Source organism: Fusarium vanettenii, assembly GCF_000151355.1.
Source record: "Fusarium vanettenii 77-13-4 chromosome 13 genomic scaffold NECHAsca_77_chr13_6_0, whole genome shotgun sequence".
Taxonomy (NCBI): domain Eukaryota; kingdom Fungi; phylum Ascomycota; class Sordariomycetes; order Hypocreales; family Nectriaceae; genus Fusarium; species Fusarium vanettenii.
The window spans coordinates 1-18,935 of record NW_003315812.1 but is presented as its reverse complement, the minus strand read 5'-3'; the positions used below and the strand labels follow the sequence as shown (position 1 = coordinate 18,935).

The 18,935-nt window shown below is 48.1% G+C and overlaps 7 protein-coding genes across 7 annotated transcripts; 4 read left to right on the top strand and 3 right to left on the bottom strand.

The window, feature by feature from the left end:
* Positions 1-3,961: 3,961 nt before the first annotated feature.
* NECHADRAFT_106577 (uncharacterized protein) lies at positions 3,962-4,447 on the top strand (the record flags this gene model as incomplete). Its single annotated transcript, XM_003040167.1, has 4 exons — positions 3,962-4,044; positions 4,076-4,151; positions 4,224-4,285; positions 4,336-4,447. The coding sequence occupies 4 exons, from the start codon at positions 3,962-3,964 to the stop codon at positions 4,445-4,447; spliced, it is 333 nt and encodes a 110-aa protein (XP_003040213.1).
* A 514-nt stretch (positions 4,448-4,961) lies between these two features.
* On the top strand, positions 4,962-5,830 carry NECHADRAFT_55027 (uncharacterized protein; the record flags this gene model as incomplete). Its single annotated transcript, XM_003040166.1, has 2 exons — positions 4,962-5,646; positions 5,709-5,830. 2 exons carry the CDS (start codon positions 4,962-4,964, stop codon positions 5,828-5,830), a joined length of 807 nt encoding a protein of 268 aa, XP_003040212.1.
* A 1,022-nt stretch (positions 5,831-6,852) lies between these two features.
* NECHADRAFT_55037 (uncharacterized protein) lies at positions 6,853-7,304 on the bottom strand (the record flags this gene model as incomplete). The annotated part of the gene is made up of 2 exons (XM_003040155.1): positions 6,853-7,083; positions 7,149-7,304. Coding segments are annotated over 2 exons (387 nt in total), but the record flags the coding sequence as incomplete, so codon positions are not given.
* A 1,250-nt stretch (positions 7,305-8,554) lies between these two features.
* Positions 8,555-8,800, top strand: NECHADRAFT_19503 (uncharacterized protein; the record flags this gene model as incomplete). The annotated part of the gene is made up of 1 exon (XM_003040165.1): positions 8,555-8,800. A coding segment is annotated over one exon (246 nt), but the record flags the coding sequence as incomplete, so codon positions are not given.
* A 953-nt stretch (positions 8,801-9,753) lies between these two features.
* Positions 9,754-9,984, top strand: NECHADRAFT_55031 (uncharacterized protein; the record flags this gene model as incomplete). The annotated part of the gene is made up of 1 exon (XM_003040164.1): positions 9,754-9,984. One exon carries the CDS (start codon positions 9,754-9,756, stop codon positions 9,982-9,984), a length of 231 nt encoding a protein of 76 aa, XP_003040210.1.
* Positions 9,985-10,091: 107 nt separating this feature from the next.
* Positions 10,092-11,587, bottom strand: NECHADRAFT_102239 (uncharacterized protein). Its single transcript, XM_003040154.1, has 4 exons — positions 11,541-11,587; positions 11,210-11,458; positions 10,967-11,138; positions 10,092-10,904 (listed from the first exon to the last, which is right to left on the bottom strand). The coding sequence occupies exons 1-4, from the start codon at positions 11,559-11,561 to the stop codon at positions 10,321-10,323; spliced, it is 1,026 nt and encodes a 341-aa protein (XP_003040200.1). The 5' UTR covers positions 11,562-11,587; the 3' UTR covers positions 10,092-10,320.
* Positions 11,588-14,803: 3,216 nt separating this feature from the next.
* On the bottom strand, positions 14,804-15,945 carry NECHADRAFT_98082 (uncharacterized protein; the record flags this gene model as incomplete). The annotated part of the gene is made up of 3 exons (XM_003040153.1): positions 14,804-15,648; position 15,777; positions 15,850-15,945. 3 exons carry the CDS (start codon positions 15,943-15,945, stop codon positions 14,804-14,806), a joined length of 942 nt encoding a protein of 313 aa, XP_003040199.1.
* Positions 15,946-18,935: the final 2,990 nt, after the last annotated feature.

Below are 18,935 nucleotides of genomic sequence, written 5' to 3'. Positions count from 1 at the left end.
ATCATGATCAGCTGCGGACTTGGCAGTGCTGAGGCGGAGAATAAACGCGCCAGACATCCGACAGGTGTAGATTGACAACAGTCGCTAATTTCACCCAGAGATTGTCGCTCGATTTTCCTGCTGTCGTCCGGCGATGGGCAAATTGGGCCGGACTTTTGGCGCATCCTTCGTGGCAGGCAGGGCAGGGGTGACAGGGAGGCCCAGCAAGGCTAACCTCGGCAGAGGCTGCCTCTAGCTGGCTCGACGCCCACAGCGATCACAGCCCTAGGCGGATAGCGCCCAATCACGGCTGCAGAGGACGAGATGATCTGCCTCGAATTAGCGGACTAGAGGCTGCTAGCCGGAGGCTATCCACACCCCCTAGTCCTGCCCCAAGGATTTGGGGGCGTAAGACGGCGATCAACACAGACAGAAACGTCAAGCGCCGCAGAGCCCCTGGTTCTGGTCGTCGACAGCAGTCTTTGACATTATTCAGGGATGGACTGCGAGGCGAGGGTGCTGCCTACAGTACGTACAGCACAGCAGTTACAGCCGCTAAGTTTGCTTTGTTCGTGCACGCTCGGACTGGTATATGTGCTGGATGGGGCGCCACTCTTGGTCTTGGGCGCTGTTTCCAGTTTTTCGCTTTTGCTCCCTCTGCCATGCGACAATCTGCTGCTTGACTGTCTCTTGACTGACTGCATCTCACCCTCATCCCCCATAACGCATGTCTTCACACATTGCACTTCCAGGCACGGTGCGGCCACGGTACAGATTTCGCTTCAATGGCTCAAAGTTGAGATGGGCTCGGAGAGGGTGTCTGCTGCTCTTCATTCTATTATCTATCACTTTAACTATATATTACCTAGTACGCATCATCCCCCCCTTTCTTGCCGCCTTCATCGTTATAGCGAGCTAACCACGCGACCAGATGCTTAATGACCGCGCCTAGCACCCTCAATCACCAATACAGTTTGATTCTTCTCTGAAGTCTAAATCAATCTCTGCTAGACAACAGAAATTTGCCATTGTTCTCCCCGTCGATAACTCCAGCTATAACCTCTGCAAGGTCATTAGCAGTATTATCGCCCTAGGGTACCCTACGCCTATCATTATTAACTAGAAAAGAGACTTTTATACCGACACCGAGGGGATTAGCCTATCGCAGCTAGGCAAGATCACGGGCACCCTTAACTATCTAGAGTAGGCGACGGGTCAAGATACGCCCAATAAAGAGGCTAGGCAACGATAATTTGGTTCTCATACTAGACGCCCACGACATTTAGATATAATTACCTCCGAGCATCCTCCTTTACCGATACTTCAGCAGCAATCAACGAGCCAACAAGCGACTCATCAATAAGTATGGCTTCGATAAGGACCTAATAAAGCAGACCATCATCATCTCGGCCCAGAAGGGCTACATCGCCCCGCGCGATAAGATCTCTAACCTCTACTATAACGACGTACCTAAGAGCACCCTCCCTCCTAATATCTTCGGCTTCTTCACCGACTATAAGATCGGGAGGTAGAAGTTTATGCGGCCCAAGTTTATTAACAGCGGCAGCTTTATGGGCCCTGTAGGCGATATACGCCGGTACTTTTAGCGCGCTAAGGATAAGTTAGATCAAGATCTTATCGAGATTTCATCGAGCAAGGACCTCGCTAGCGATCAGGGCATCTTTGCTGAGGTATTTGGCGAGCAGGAGCTATGGCGCCAACACGCCAATCTCGACGAATTTTCCGACAATAACGCGGCCAAGCCGACAGCCATATAGTCGCGGAACGAGTTTGAATACCACCTCGGCCTCGACTATACACAGGAGCTCTTCTACCTGACCTGCTATTCAGAGGAAGGTAGCTACTTTGTCCCTATAGACGACCCTATCGCCATAGAGAAAGAATCAAGCAACACAGGCATCTCACCACCGCGCATAAGGGGTATTCCCGCAGACATCTACAAGGCCAATAACCCACTCGCCAAGCTATCCGACGCGTCCGATAAAGACCTCACCTAGGGTAAGGTGCCGCTATACATCGACTTCTAGACGACAGCGATCCCCGTAGCGATACACCACAACGCCTAGAGGAACGGTCTCAAAAGCCATCAGATAAAGTAGTGGGACAAGACGTAGTACTTCCCGCACCTGCGGGATCTACTCGAGGTGCAGATGCAGGCCAACGGGACGACAGCGCCCCTAGCGACGCTCGACGCCAAAAACGGCAGCCTCGAGATCCGGCCATACCACGTCGAGGGCGAGCCCAAGGCGTCGCTACTATTCGGCAAGAACAAGGAGACAAGGAGCTAGCAGCTGCGGGCGGTGGACTAGAATACGGTCTACAGCAACAGCAATGCAACGGCCGAGGCCGAGGCTCACTGGTACGACGAGGTTTTCCGGGATAGCAAGGGCTCATTATAGGGGCATATGTATTTTATTCGGGGTTGATTCATAGCGCCGCGGTATACACGGGCTCATGACAAGATTAGACAGCATGATTATCCTGATGTTCCTTGAAGGAATCGTTTCAAGACCTGCATGTGATGATCCTGGCGATGGTTAAAAGCCGCAAACGGTGAGAATAGGATGGAATGTGATGATGGTATGCAGCTAGTATCGAGTCAGATCTTGACTTGTCTGCTAACAAGTCTCTCACATCGAGATCAACGTGTCCGCCATGGAGACTGTTGAAATTCACATCTCCTTCTGGCAGACCAGCCAAGACAACAGATGTTGGAATAACTGAGGGTTCCCCCTCAACTTCAGGATCAAGATTAAAGTTAAAGTTTGATGTCCGAAACTCAGATCGTAGGACTGTCATCTAGGACTCTGTAGGACTCAAGTCCTAGGCGGAATCAGTCGAAGATATAAGGCCTCAAAGGTCCTTCGACTGTAAGGAGTCAACAACAACAACAACAATAACAATTTGTTATCAAGTGCACTCAGCATTCCTGCGCAATCCAACAACAACAGACCCCCATCGTTATCTTTAAGCAGAGGAGCTCATAACTGCAAGTGGTGAGATGCTATCCCGCTTGCATTCAGCTCAAGTTCCAGACCCTGTTGTGCACTTCCTCTAGAACACAATAGACTGTTGGTTAATATCAACAACCTAGGATTCCCAGAACAAGAAGGGGCAAGTGACCGATGCAGCATGAAATGGGGCCGTTGGAGCCGGGTGCTTTTGGAAGCCCCCGAGGGATAAAACTCACCATTCAGAGGCTCGTATCTGACACCTGGCGTGTGAAGCAGGGGACACGGCATGTCCACCGACGCCTCTCCGGTGGGGCGAACAAAAGAACCCTGGTGTACAAAGGGACCCCGGCTGTTGCATAGTTGTCTCCTCATCGGCACCGTTTGACAGGACGATCCGTGCATGAGCTTGTGTGCACCTCTGCGGACGGGACGGGCGTCTGAGTATTGACGCCGGGAAGTCATTCTGATTAACCTCTTGCAACGCTCTACCCGTCGATCAAAACTCAAACTCCATAAGCTGTAAGTGTTATGTGTTAGTTAACATTTTCGCGATACGCGTATCTGGGCTGCTAGGCTAGATTCGAGCCGCCCCATCTGCATGGGGATACCGGTTCCGTGATGCTGTTCAATCCTGACACATGGATGGGGGCGCAGGCACATCTAGGTGCTGGTTGCTGATAGACTGAGAAATCCATGCTGGAACTGTTGGTTCTGTATGTATTCGAATGTCCCGTGAATGAGAGTCGCCGGCTGGGTTGCAAGCCCACCTGGCGAGCCGGGGGGTGGTTGGCTGTCTAATCCTCTGCGAGTGAAGCAACCGAAGTTGAGGTGTCTCAGGGCGGTGGGAATCATCAGTTCATGGAGAAGCTGCTCGCTCTTGAGACGAGTATAAGAGAGGGCTGGTCTCGCTGCAGGAGGTTGCTTCTCTTCTTCACCCACAGGACAACAGGACTACAGACTCTCAACCCAGCCTCAACTCCAAAATCCACCTTTTTTCTACAATCAAGATGGTCTCCCTCAAGGCTCTCTGCTCCGTCCTGGCCTTCAAGGCCCTCGCCGTGTCCGCTGCGCCGGCCGCGGAGCTTCCCAAGTTTACTCCTCCCAACAAGCTCCAGGCCTAGGGCTCCATCTTCTACTGCTCCAACATCCGCTGGAACGGCGAGTGCAGAAGCGTCGGCGTTCCCCTGGACAAGTGCCGTAAGTCCACCTCGCCATTTCTGTGTGTGTCAGCTGCTGAGTACTCCAACAGACAACGTCCCCAAGGCATAGAACGACCGCATCAGCTCCATCAAGAACCAAGCCAAGGGCTCGTATAAGTGCACCTGGTACATGTAAGTTGATCCGTTTTCCATGTGTCTGGATGTTGCTGACATGGATATAGCGGCTACAACTGCAATGGCAAGTCGTACTCCAACCAGGAGGATGCCAACCTGGCTGATGGCGACGGCGCCTTCAACGACTCCATCAGCAGCTACTCTTGCCGACGCAAGTAAGCGGCTTTGGAGTTTCCCTGTGGCGGATGAAAGAATCAGGTCCGGACGCCCTGCTTGAGCCTTGGGGACATGTAGCCTCTGTACATAGACAAGCCTGATTACACCTAATATCAACACCCTGCATACAATCCTTATCGTCCTTTCATGTTGTAAATACTGCTTCATTGATGCTGAGCCGAAACTCGACCTACTTTTGGTCACTGTTGGAATCTAATCACCCATGGCCGTACAGCCCGACTCATTGTGTAAATGGGTAAGCTCACACGCATCGCATTGGGTGAGAAATCTGCTCATCTTGTTGGTATCTGTTGAAATGAGAAGATGCTAATTGCTTAATTCATCCTAAAAGTGCAGTAGGGGAACCACTGTTTATGTACAGGCACGATCTCTTGTAGAATGTTCCTCCTTCTTCCACACCTTGCCACCGACTTGGTCGCCTCATACTTGTGATATCCAACAAACTTTGGCGGCTCATTCCGGCGATTCACCTTCAATCATGGCGGACGAAAGCAGCATGCCCAAGATCATCTCATTCACCAAGACCTGGCACTCCGAGCCGTACGCCTTCATCTCTCCAACCCGGCCTGAGCTTTCAGCAGCTGGAAAGAATATCGTCGTCACCAGTGGTGGCACTGGCATCGGCAACGCCATCGCTACAGCCTTTGCCAAAGCAGGCGCCAAATCCGTGGCCATCCTTGGACGCCGCCAGGATAAGCTTAAGAGTGGCGCTGTCCACATCTCGGCAGCAGCGGCGCAGGGTACTCAGGTTCTATACGAAACAGCTGACCTTTTGGACCTGGGCCAGACTGAAGCTGCGTTCCAGTCCATTGTCGCTAAGGTCGGTGAGATAGACGTCCTTGTCTCGAACGCCGGAGGACTCCCGGAGCCGGGTCCCATTGCAGGCTATGACGGCAACACATTTGTTCGTGCTGTCAGCGACGGCCATTTGAGCTCTTTGAACTCTTTTCAGTCTTTTCTGGTGCATGCTGGTCCGAAGCCGATTCTGCTCAACACATCTAGCTACATGGCCAATATTACTCCGACTCCAGGTATGAGCGCCTACTCTGTGAGTAAGGCAGCGGCCCTGAAGCTGTCCGGCTTTATCGCGGCGGAGAACCCAGTGATGCACGTCGTCAATGTGCAGCCTGGTTGGGTGGCTACTGACCTCAATGGACATCAAATGGAAGCAACCGACTCTGGTAAGTTACCTTCCGGTTCTATTAGTTAATTTCTCGTATATGCTAATCAGGGGTAATATAAGTTGAACTTCCCGGGCAATTTTATGTCTGGTTGGCGTCGCCTGAGGCTAAGTTTTTAAAGGATAAATTCGTTTGGGCAAACTGGGATGCACAGGAACTTCTGGAGAGAGCTGAAGAAATTTGAGAACACAAAGCTCCTTACCTGGGTCCTAGACGGGGCTCCGATGTAGGCAGCTTTAAAAATGGGCAAGGACGGTCGGACTAGTGGTGCGAAGGGAATAAAAGGGTGTAGTTTTATTGGGGTTGCCTCACGTGACGACCACACTGCAGAATAGGCTTCCCGGCTTCGGAGGGCTTACTGAGGGGTTTCTTCCCTCCTGCAACTGCCTCACGGGGAGTCAATTGCTCGCCTCGGCAGGTGTCTCGTCATCTCTCACGCAGTCAAGACTCGATTTTCCCTCCCTCTTTCCCTCTGTATATAGAACCACTGCAATATACAGACACTTTGCCTCCCTACAGGGGAGCGCGGACGGGGCTCTCTCTGACGCTACGGCCTAACGCGTTTACGTATATATGCCTTTTGGTGGAATCAACTAGAATGACTGCGTCACCAGACTGTGGCGATAGGTAACGATATTGCTGTGGCAAAATCCTTCCTTTCGAGCAGCTTCCAATAGCTTCCTTTTTACCACATATTCAACACGAACCGAGAGCTCTATCTCCTATACATGAGGCTTCTCAACAGCTTCAAGATTGAGAAGCACGACGAGATCGACTGCTACCCCATTACCGGCAACTTGGACCCAACAAGGCTTGTGGCTATGCCTCATCGCTACGAGGCCATATTCACTGCAAGAGACCCCAAGGCGCTGCAGGAGGCTATGGCGCAGAAGATTGAGTAGATAGAAAGTGGGATACATGGCTAGGGAGATGGAAAATCTGGGATAACATGAGGTACTTGGTGGTCTCCGGTGTTATGCGGCATTGGGCTTATTGAGATGCCAATATTGTGTTGAGGGTTGTGTTCTTTGCTGTTGCGGCTGGCCTCCCTCTGGGAGGAAAAGCCAAGATTAACAGTACTCAGTCGAGACTTGCTGGTGATCTATGCTAACGACTGTGATGTCTACATTTACCTACAAACCAGAAATAGAGATTGCATAGCCTAGCCCGCAAACGTGCCATGCTTGTTGAATGTGACAGGATGATTCAAGGCTTCTTACCCCAGATGACATAGATCGGAATGTAGAGATGGATAGACGGATCATTAAACTCCTTCCTAACCTTGGCAATGAGCACCTGGATCTCCTCGTCGGTCCAGCCGAGAACACGCGAGAACACGGCAGGCGTGTAGGACTCGGCGCCCTGGATCTGCTGTATGAGCTGGTACTTGCCGAGCTCCTTGAGGCTTGGATCCTTTGGCCATCCGCCAATAGGTATCTACAGCGAGTGATTAGCAGCTGGACCTGACGTTGAAGTTGGAAGAGCCAGTCAAACCCACAAACCTTGAGGATCTCCTGCCGAACGTCTTCGAACCCGGCGTCTTCCATCTTTTGCTTCCACGTCGGAGCACCGTCAATAGGCTTGCCAAACTTTTCAATTCCCTCGACCAGCATCCTGCACCAGGACTGGACTTCCTTTGCCTTGTGGGCTGTGTCATCGCTGCGTACTGGCGTGGCCGTCCGCGCTTTTTGCGTCCGAGTTCTGCACCGGGTGGCTGATCCATGGTTGAACCTGGAATAGTTGCTATAGAAGATCAGAGAACGTGTCAGAAGATTGGTATTCACAGCGATAAAACACAACCAAGTACTTAATGTAAGGAAGACGTTTGGATAAAGATATCAGTGAACCATTGATGTGGAGATTGTTTTACTTAACAGGCCTAGCGCGATTAGGAAGCGTGCTAGTTCAGATACAGTTTAGTTTTGACCACGAAATCAAAAGTAGTTTAGTTTTGGCCACGAAATTCTAATTGGCCACCGGACGGCAGAGCGACGACGAGGTTGACAACTTAGAAGAGTGGTAATACCACAACGAGGGCAGAAGTGAAGGTGAAAATGGGTTTTCCGATGTTGCAAGATCTAATTAAGTAGATTTGAGGCACAGTGAATAGTTTTTATCAACTTTCTGCTTCTAAAGTCCAGTCGGGTTTTCCCTAATGGCGAGCCCTAAACCGAGAGCGTTGGTCGACACGATCACTCGCTGGACTGCATCGTCATCGTCACCCCTGGCTCCCTGCCCGAGACCGCCGGCCCCGCGCCACCCTGCCAACAGCGACTGTTTTCCCGCCGGGGTATCGACGTTGCGGTGGTACAGTCGACAACCGAGCCGGCCCGCCAGCTCTTCAGCTGCTGCGATGGATGAGCTGTAGACGATGATCTTGCCGGGGGATGGGTGCTCCTCAAGCTTCTGGTCCACGATCTCCTCGGCCAAGTCCAGAACATGATCCCTGGTGACACGGCCGAGCGCGTCCAGCGTGGGCGGTGGAGCCTCGACCACGCTGTAGCGTATGTTGGGTCGGCTCGTTCGATCCCGCAGCAGCGTCACCTCACTCGGCTCGATGTATGCCAACTGGAAGAATTCGGCCTCGTCGCGTGGCGGCAGGGTTGCTGTCAGATACACCATCTGCACACCCTGCAAGGCCAGCTTGCCGACTTCCCTGAGCTTGGGCCGGAAATGAGGTGAGCCTTCGAGGAGCATGTGGCACTCGTCAAAGACGATCCGGTCCAGCTGATGCGTCGAGACCAGCCGGTTCAGGAGGCCAGCGAAGGTCTTTGTCATGGCCGACTCGGGCGTCACGAAGATGATCGATGCAGTGTTGTGCGGCCGCCGGCTATGCCAGATGACCGCCGACACGGACTTGGTAAGCTCGCACCGGCTCCAGAGGTCATCGCAGAGAGCCGCGAGAGGCACGACCACCACCGTTGTCCCGCCCACCGGGATGCTGGCGGGGAGCATGAAGCTGAGGCTCTTGCCGGCGCCGGTACCCATCACCACGACGATGGGGCTGGCGCCGTGCAGTATCTCCCGGATCGCCTTCTCCTGCAGGCCACGAAAGCGGGCGCCGGGCCCCTGGATCGTCTCGAGCCGCTCCTGCATGTCCGTATCTGCCATACGTCTCCAGCGCTCCGTGCGGACCTCCCTGTTCGCCTCCTCCCAGTACGACCCAGACGGTCTCTTCAGTCCGATGATGGGCGGTCCGTCCTCGCAGAGGGCCGACGGGAACTGGAGGAACCGGTGCCACTGCTCACTTATGGTGCGATACTGCTTCCTGACATCCATCGACTCGAACTCGGCCTCTGTGATCATCCTCCCACAGACCATGCCGCCCGTGAAAGAAGTATGCCCGGTCTGACGGTCCCACGGGTTGCTGAAGGCAGGTCGGTATGATGACGACGACGACGACGACGACAACGATGCTGCTGCTGGCCTCCTCTCTCTGCCAGTCTCGGCCTCGAACTCGAACTCAAACTCGGAGTCGGCCTCGTACTCTTCCTCCTCGCTGTTACCTCGGGGGCTCTTGTGTGAATTCGGTGCGGAGATAGCGGCGTGGAATGGCCGGGGCGATCTGTCGCCAGGAGCTCAGGTTGATTTCCGTCCCTATCTGTCCCACGGTCTCCTGCTTCATTAGGCACCGCATCAGTTCAGGCTTCCACCGAGACGATGACAATGGCTTCTGTGGTCCGCCGCGTCGTCGTCGTCGCCGCCGCCGCTGTCGAAGTTGTCCCCGCCCGGTGTTGTCATCATCATCGTCCTCCTCCTCCCCTTCGCCGGAGCTCTCGCTGGCGCTGGCCTCCTCCGCAGCGATCATGCTACGGTTCCCCCACATGAACGGATTGGTCGGAGACGGGGCCCGGGCCGTGGACCTCGCCCCGGAGGCCAGTGGCGCTCGCTCTCGGAACGGAAGAGCAGATCGTATGGGTGAGAGACGCTACGATGGGTCTATCCGACTAACTTGACCGCTGGTATCGCTGCAGCCGGCCGACGGCAGCGGATGAACAGCAAAAGGCAATTGTGGAGACTGCGATATTGTCATGCGTGCCACGGAAAACACACGAGGATAGTGTGTTCAAATAATTGGTGAAAAGCAGGAGAACTCGATTAACGGTGATGGGCAGCGAACTCGAGCGCTATTTGCGGCTGGAACCACAAGAAACTGAGGATCTAGTCGAGTGGTGGATGGCTCACCAGGGACTATTCTCGGTGCTCAGCCAGTTGGCTCTTGATATACTTGCTATCCCGGCGATGGTAACTGATTGTGAGGGATCTTTCGGCCTTACTAAGTTGACGTTGACGTCGCAGAGACTTTCGATGAGTGCGGAAACATTGGAGACGCTGTAGTGCCTTAAGAACTGGATTAGGCATGGTGCCGTGAAGCTTAGGGCTATTGTACCTAGGAGAGATAGGTTATACGGCGATATTGAGAGTAGTATGGAGAGCATAGATATTGGGATTTGAAATATTTGATTAAATATTCTAAATAATAAATCTGGCTTTGCAGGCCATCTAATATTTCAAATATGACTCTGGATTTGATTTGTTTGATTTGAGGGCAGCGCTGGAGAGCGAACGGCCGGCCAAGCCTATCGCCGGCTTATAGACGAGCTTGGCCCATCGGGAATCCCATGGGTCTGGGCTCAAGATTCGAGAGAGGTCCTTGCGTAGAGATACAGATCTCTACTTTGAAACCGAGAGTTCCAGATAATGCCCAACGAGGCTCTTCACCTGCGCCTCAAAACTGGCGAACTTCCACCCAAAGGCCTTTTCCGTTTCCGAAGAGTCCAACCGAATAGGTCTGCTCGGGAGTCTACCGGCAAGGGGCAGAGTCCCGTCAGCTACCTCTTTGCTGAAGTGCTTCCTGACGATCTCCTTTGCCTGCTCCCACGTAGTGCCTTCCAGCCCTCCAGAAGAGCAGAGATAGTTACGATGTCCGATGAGAGCGGGGTTCAAGGCATCAAGGTGAGCCTTGGCGACATCGTCAACGTGGACTGAAACTCCAAGCGCTGGCATATCGCTCGTAGTAGTCAGCAAGACGCCCATGGCCGTGGCATTGGAGCCGCTGGCGACCTCCTCCCTCCTGCGGTTCAGCTCGTTCTTTCCGATCACCATGGAGGGCAAAATATTGACAATGTCAAAGGTCGGCTTAGCTTCTTCAATAAAGCGCTCGGTGGCAACAAAGGCAGATGCCTTGGAAACTGCGTAGGCTTGCATGGCATTTTCGAAGGGAGTATCAGGCCCAGGCGGGATATAAGAGTCTCGCACTGCACAACGACTGCGTGTTATCATGGTGAACAATAGATTATACTGGAGTTATTCCACGTACCAGTAAACACCCGGGTCGTGTCAGGCGAGGTGATATATTCCCAAGTCAGGAGAGCCGCAATGGACGATGTTATAACGACCCTTCTGATCGACGGAACCTTCACAGCCGATTTGAGAATGCCCACTGTAGCGTTGATGGCCGGCTCGATCAGATCGCGCTTGTAATTATCACTCTGCGGAATGTAAATCACAAATGTTCGACATTGGTGCCGGGACGATCCAAGGTGGCATGCGCAGTACTCACTGGTCCTGGAAGGGGGGAGGCAACATGAATCACCTCGGTCGCCCCTCGTAGAGTGCCGTCGAAGGCTCCAGGTAGGAGCAAGTCGGGAAGCACAGAAAACTCCAGATGGCTCAGGTAGGGCTTAACAGATTCCGTACTTTTGATCAGCTGAGCCTGTTCGGGCTTGCGAATCACAGCGCGGACCTTGTAGCCTCTGCTGAGAGCTTCGGCGAGCACGCGAAAGCCCACATGGCCAGAAACCCCAGTGATCTGTAATATACTGAGAATCAGTGTCTGACGGGATGTCTTGAGAGCGCAGCCAGCAACATCCGGGATTTACGCGTAGACTTACGACAAGTAATTGGGTAGACATGATAAGTCCGTGGCGATCATACAAATAGAATTGAGGCTGGGTGTGGCAGTGTTACGTTTGAGAATATTGGAATGTCTCCCAGTTTCTGATTCTTGCCTAACGGCTGGCTCATCCCCTTTTATAACTTTCGTCAACAGACAAATTTAATAAGGATTGACGGCAGCTACGGATAATCAGTCATTCGAGGTGTCCTATCAGTGAAACGCCTTGCAATTTTTCCTTGTTGCTCTTGGCATCTTCGGGTTAGTCGTACGGACTTAAAACCTGGCTTACAAATACAGGCTAGAAGGTAAGCATGAATCGGCATGGGGCGATTCTCGCCCGGATCAGTAATTTCTAGAGTAGCCTCCTTTAAAGCCGGCCATTTGGGGCCCACAATCTGCAGGTGCTCGGGCTAACTAATCGGACTGCCTGGTCAAAAACCCCGCTTGAATCGTCCATAGGGTTCCAGCAGGTATGACGAATCGACAGTGCTTGGGTTTCATACCGTTGCGCCAACGGGCCAAAAGGCACAATGTTCGGTCAGCAGACCGAACCTCAAGCTACTACCTATATTAGCGAACCGTGACAGCAGGCTTTCACGGCCTAGTAGCAAGTACCTTTACCCATGCCCTATAGCAAACTTAACTGAAGGATTGGACTAGGAATTTGGTCTTGGTCAGACATCCCAGTAATGAATATATATTTAGTGTTAAGGGCATATTTATTGTTAAGCTTATCCATAAGGATAAGAATATAGACTGTGCCAATAAATATATAATTAACAATTAATAATATGCTCTGCTGCTCCCTGGCACCACTCACTACTATGTTTCAGAGCAACAGTCGGGCGATGTCAGGCAATCCCAAGTCGGCATTCTCTTGAGCAAGACGGATAATTTCCTGAGACGAGGCACGACTCTAGACTGATACTATCAAGAAGCTGCAATGCGTGGGAAATTGGGTGAAGAATGACTTGATCCGCAGAATCTACGTGGCGGTAGATGACGATGTCATGGACATTGCTGGCGACGACGACGACATACATGACGCTTCAGGATTATATTAATAATAATTGATAAGCTTAACAATACATAACAATATTAGGGTATAACAATATACCAATATTATGTATTTATTTATTATTGGGATGTTTGTTCTTGGTAGATACCGATATTTCCATTCCGCAGCCGTATGCCGATATAGGTTTTTTGTGGCGTATTCACGGCCTGCGGGTTTAGAAATCAAGCCATTTCTCACGTCACCTACGCCAGACATTCAAACCCGCGCTTTTAGTAGTACAAAAGTGCCGACATTCGAAATGCCAGATGTAGCGTCGTGCTGTAATGCGCACCAACTCTTAAACACGACAGATGAAACCGTCAACGCGCGGAATTGCGAGGTCTAAGCTGTTCTTCTGTAGTGTCCCTCTTTCAGGCTATACAGATTGTAGCCAATCAAGTTTTGTATCGCCGGAAGAGTCTTCAGATTTCTGCTCAGCTCGTCGGGAGGGGCTGGTTTTGACCCTGGCTGGAGGGCGTCGGAGTAATGGTACCACTCTGGCCACTTCGAGTTCCCGTTTCACGGTGCAGACAATGTTCGCAGCATGGTCATATTCCGTACTATCTTGAACTTATCATACAAACATCCATGTCCCAATGTGACTGTAGGCCACGGATCGATAGCAATCCTCCGCGCAATGCAGGCGAATTCCACCTCAAGAAGATCCAGTGCTCAATCGTAAAGCAGGGGGAGATCTCGACCCAGGAAAAGCTCCACTTCCCCGAACGAAATGTTACCGGTCAAAGCAAGGGCTCTGCCGAACAGTTGGCCAACGATCGGGTCGCCCAAGCAGCGATCGAAAGAAGCGGCGTCTTGTAGGAGATCCTCGAGAGAACGTGCGGGTATGGCGATTGACCGCCTCCTTGACTGCCGACAGTGCTCCCAAGGGGAAGAGACGCAGGCGCGAGTTAAGCTCGTCGATATAGGCATACATCTCTTCAAACAAACAGAAAGCCCTGCTGATCCAACCAATCCGTTCGGCGTCCTTGGCATTAATGTCTCTGCCACTGAGGAGATGCTCCGTTGCTAGGCCTCGGCCGATGAGACGGGGCAGATGCTCACTTCCGCCACCGCCTGGAATTAGACCAGTACCGACCTCAATTTGTCCAAAAAGGGTCTCCGGCTAGGATGCGAAGCGCATATCGAAGGCCATCAGGAGCTCATTGCCAGCCCCGCGAGCTCTTCCCTCGACGGCTCCAATGGTTGCCTGCGGCAGGTTCGAAATATCGAACATGAGTTTAGCGAAGCTTTCCCCAACAGATTCTGATCGTATGACATTAGGCTCGTCCTGAGAAATCAAAGGGTTATTCGGGGCCTCGGCTTACCAACTCCTGGCATCAGGAGATCCAAATGGGCGCAGAAGAACTGCGGAACGTCGCTCTTAAATATAACGACCTTGGTCTCAGTGTCATTGCGGAGTCTTCGGACGATATCCGTCAGGCCTTCCTGGAAATACACGCCCCAGAGGTTGATAGCCGAATCTGGATTGTGGAGGGTGATCTCCAGGACGGTCCCATTCTGAGTCGCCTTTAGGCCGCGGTATTCTGGGAGGTCTAGTGCGATGGCCGCAGAAGCAAAAACCAGAGAAGCCTGACCGACTTCGATTGAGAGTGCGAGCCGGCCATACCCAGATCTCCACCACGCCCCCAATGTCCTGGGCCTTGGCCATGCTTCTGCCTTCGGAAGATATGCTGTAGTAGACGACGTTGACTACCGGTATCCTGAGAGGTTTGGCAGACACAAAGATAGCACAATATAGCAAGAGATAAGTTATAGTCGCGGTCCTTTCCCAGATTAGGCCCCACATCGTCTAATACTCGGTTATTTAACAAAGCCAAGGCTCTGCCAACAAAGGTGCTACACGATCGCGTCAGCCAACCTTACGGTGAAGAACACGACATCTTACAAATAGATACCGGTACACAATTGCCAGCAGATTTAACCAATAACCGCTGGACGTCATGATATACCCATAAACAACTGAATCTACGAATCAAGCTCTGCTAGATAATTGAGAATCAAATTAAACTATATGAGTTGAAGCACAGATTAGTAGCTTGGTCCTTGACATGGGTTTTGCTGATCACAAAACTGAAAATCCAGTTTGCATGCTGGTTGTGGCAACGGCGCAAAAGGCCCGAGGGTGTGTCAACTCCAGCTAAGCCTACTTGGCCCTAGAGCAGCAGTACCATGAACCAATTTCAACCTTTCAAGAACAGCTCGAGTTGTTTTGCGTAGGCCAACGGGAACTGGAAAACATGACCATGGCCTGAGTCGGGATAAAGATGCAGCTGCGCGTTGGCCAATTGCTGCTGGAGAACGAAGCTGTTGGGCGTTCCCATCAAGACGTCGTCTTTCCCGTTGCTCACCAACACCGGTCCGGTGATATCGCTGAGTCGATCATATAGCTGTGGGTCCGAGGCGAAATTCGTTATGGCTGTCAACTGTGCTCCGACCCCAGCTCCAACAAGGAACTCTTTTCTCCCTTCGCCTTTGACCTGGCGTTCAAAGATCCTATGCCACCATTGGTGGCCGGCAGCTCTGCTGGTCTCTGACGGAAAGAAGAAGATTCCAAGCATGTAGTCTTCGGTGGGTTGGTCGTCAGGTCCTCCACCTGGACCGGAAGCAGCGTCTGGTGCAGTCTGGATGACGCCTGGCCCGTAACCAGGGCGAATGCCCCCCAGAACCAGCTTGTTCAGCACCTGGGGATACGCCATGGCGATGTATTGTGCGACCATCCCTCCCATAGAGAAGCCAAGAATATCAGCCTTGGGAACTTTGATCGCAGCGAGGAAATCCACAGTTGTTGCAGCCATGGCCTGGATAGAGTCAGGAACGGTGCCTTTGCTATGGCCAATACCGGAGTTGTCGAACAGTATCACCTCCCGGTTATGTGCGATGGCATTGACGAGTAAAGGATCGAGGACGTCCATGCTGCCGCGGAAGTGGGTTATGAAGAGGAGAGGGATTTTGCTGGGACGCCCAAAGTGCCGATAGGCAAGTTGAGTGCCATTAACGGAGATGAACTTGGTAGGGGCGACTTGAGCTAGCTGCCGTGGCTCCTGGTCACACCCGGCACTTGGGGCGGTGGCAGGAGATTGGTGCCGCTCTGAAAGACTGCTAAGAAAAGGTCAGCACATTTGGGAATCCTCATGAGATATTTGTTTGACGTACCCTGGGGTCACCATAGCTGTAGCTACCACGGCAAAAAGAAACGCCGCGAATAGTTTCATTTTATTCGTCGAACGGGGCTGTGCTGGTCGTTATACGTTCTGCTTTTCTGACTGGACCGTTTGATATTGGCGAGAAGATTATGTCTTATACTAGGGAGATCGCGGGTCATTATATAGTCGTTCACGGCTCTCTTAAAGCATAACCGCATCGATTTAACAATTTAACACCGGCTGACGGACATAGGTCAGTGCTCATTACATTTCCAATGGCGGGCCAATCATGGCCGGAATAGGAGGAACTTACTTGAGCCCTCTCTGCGGGAAGGCAGATGTCGTGTGGGCCACCGAACATGTATATTAATGCCCTATCCCATATTTGGACTGACCGACGCTAGTCTGATGGCTCGTACGCCAAGCAGAAGGGCCATATCCCTGTCTTTAGTCATCTGGTATATTCCCAAGTCAATTCTAAGCTTCAACCAGTCCTCGTTTTGAAATTTGCCTCCGCAGGGATGTCGCGTATACCAATTTGGCCCGTCTCGATGGTGTGGAGTCTCATCAGTAATGCGGATGAACAGAAAGTGCTGGGGGCGTGGGGCGGTTCGGTGTCCTCAGGATGACTGACAAAGCAATTAAGGTGAATCGGCAACGTTCACTAATCATGGCATAGCCTCGGTCTGATAACCGGGAAACGTGACAATGGAAGTCATCGGTCAAGGCCTCGGAACAAAATGCCATTACATATAGGAGTCAAATGCAAATAACACATACAGTCCTCTAAGGGTGTCCGTCGTCCGTCGGCCGAGGCGGAACAAACAGTCGCCCATCCGTCTTGCTAAACACCTCCCTGTGCTGTCGGCGTTGATTAGAAGAGACGTCTGCTATTCCTAACTTAATTAACTCACTCGTATATTCGTCGCCGATACCTAGGTCGAAATCTCCCGCCATGCCATTTACAACGAGGCCACTTACGACGAAAGCATTTCGAGGTATACATACTAGCTCTTGCTTATCTCTCCGGTCGCTAACAAAATCTCCATATAGCCAAACCCTCTACCGCCCTCTTCCACCATGGCCGAGTAACTATTGCATATATCTTAAGTGCTTTTGTGATGGTCGTGGGTATATTCTAAGAGATAAACCAGTCATATTAGATTTATATTAATATTAGATTATATTATATAACCTTAAAGGGTAATATAATATTACATCTAGTAATATATTTAAAAGGTATTAAATATAACTAAGTTATATTAATAGCTAAGGTAACTACTATATAAGAATATATAATAAATATATTTTATATATTTATAATTATTCTTTAGATTAATATTCTCTAGGTTTAATCTAGGGTAAGATTAATATTTCTAATAATTAGTCTTTAGATTAATACAGGTAATATTTAGTCTCTTTAGTCCCTTACTTAATTAGAGTATTTCTATTATAGTTCCCTGCCTAGCTTATATTATAGCTATAATATAAGGTTCTCCCTCTATTAATCTTATCTCTAAGACTAATTTTAGTAATTAAATATTATTAATAAGTAACTTTAATTTATAAAAATCTCTTTTTATTAATATAATATTAGGCTAAATTTCTAAGTATATTTTTTTATAAAAACTTTCTAAAATATAAGGCTTTTTTATTTATATTAAGGCTTTTAGTTTTAAAATTATATCTTATATTTATTATTTCTATTAAGGCTTATCTTATAAAATAATTTCTAATTATTTTAATTATTATTCTAATTATATTAATATAAAAGTAATATATAATAGAGCTAATATAGCTTCTTTCTATAGGTATATATTAATATTTCTTTATAGCTATTAATTAATCTTTTATAATTATAAAAAATATCTAGGAATATAAGTATTTAAAAGATAAAGAGGCTAAGATAAAGGCTACCTTAGAGGAAATAATAGCTAAGCTTACTTATATTTAAAAATAAAAGAAATTACTTAAAATATATAATAATAAGGCCTTTAAGCATAGCCTATATACCTTAGAGGAGTTAAGCAAGCTTTACGAGAAGTTATCTATTATTATAAAGGTATATTCTTTTAGGGCTATTAATTTAATTAATTAGAATACTATTAGTCTTAATAAGCCTATATTTAATATTATTAATAGAAATTCTTTAAAAGGTATTATATATTAATAAGGTATTCTAGGGGTTCTTATATATTTTTTAAGTTAAGGTAATCTTTTTATTTAATAAAATATATTATCTTATTATTAATTTTATTTATATTAAGGATAACCTTTATAATATATTCTTTTAATTTATTAACTTTTATATTAGGCTTATTATTTATTTTTACCTAGATAATATCTTATATTAATTTAAATAGCGAAATATAAAAGATTAAATAAAGCTTAACCTTAGGTAATAAGTTTAATTTATAGTTATATTTTAAGATTTTCTTTTTAATTTTATATAATTTAATATATTTATAATTAAGTTTTTTATTTTATTATTTTATTTTAATATTTTTTATTATAAGGTAAATTATATCTCTCTCTAAAAAGGTTAATTTTTTAATCTTTTTCTTATTAATATAATTTATTATTTTATTCTTAATAAATTTAAGTTTTATTTATATTTCTTTATATAGATTATATAATTAATTACTAATAAGGATTATTTTAGGGTTAATAATAATATCTTATAATTATTAATAAGTATCTAATATAAATCTAAAGTTTATATATATTAATATAGTTTTTATATTTTTATTTATAGCTATATTATAGGCTAGCTAAGTAATTAGTAGTTTCTTAACTTAGTTAGTTTATTTATAGTTAATATAATATTAAAGGTATTATTTTAGTATTTAGTTTATATATTTTATTTATTTATTTATCTTCTTATAATATATTATAGAGAGCTTATAATTAATTCTTAAGTATCCTATAAGGCTTTATTAAAATTTTAAGGTAAATAATAATCCTTAATTAATAATAATTTTAAGTAATATATTATATATCTTTATAATATAAAAATAAAAGAAATAAATAAATTCTTTAGCTATTATTAATTCTCTATAAGGTATAAAATAAGAAAATTTTATAAGTCTATTTATAATAATAAGAATATTATTATAGAAATTTCTAATAGCTAGTTTTTCTAATAGGGGTAATTTTATAATAAAGTCTA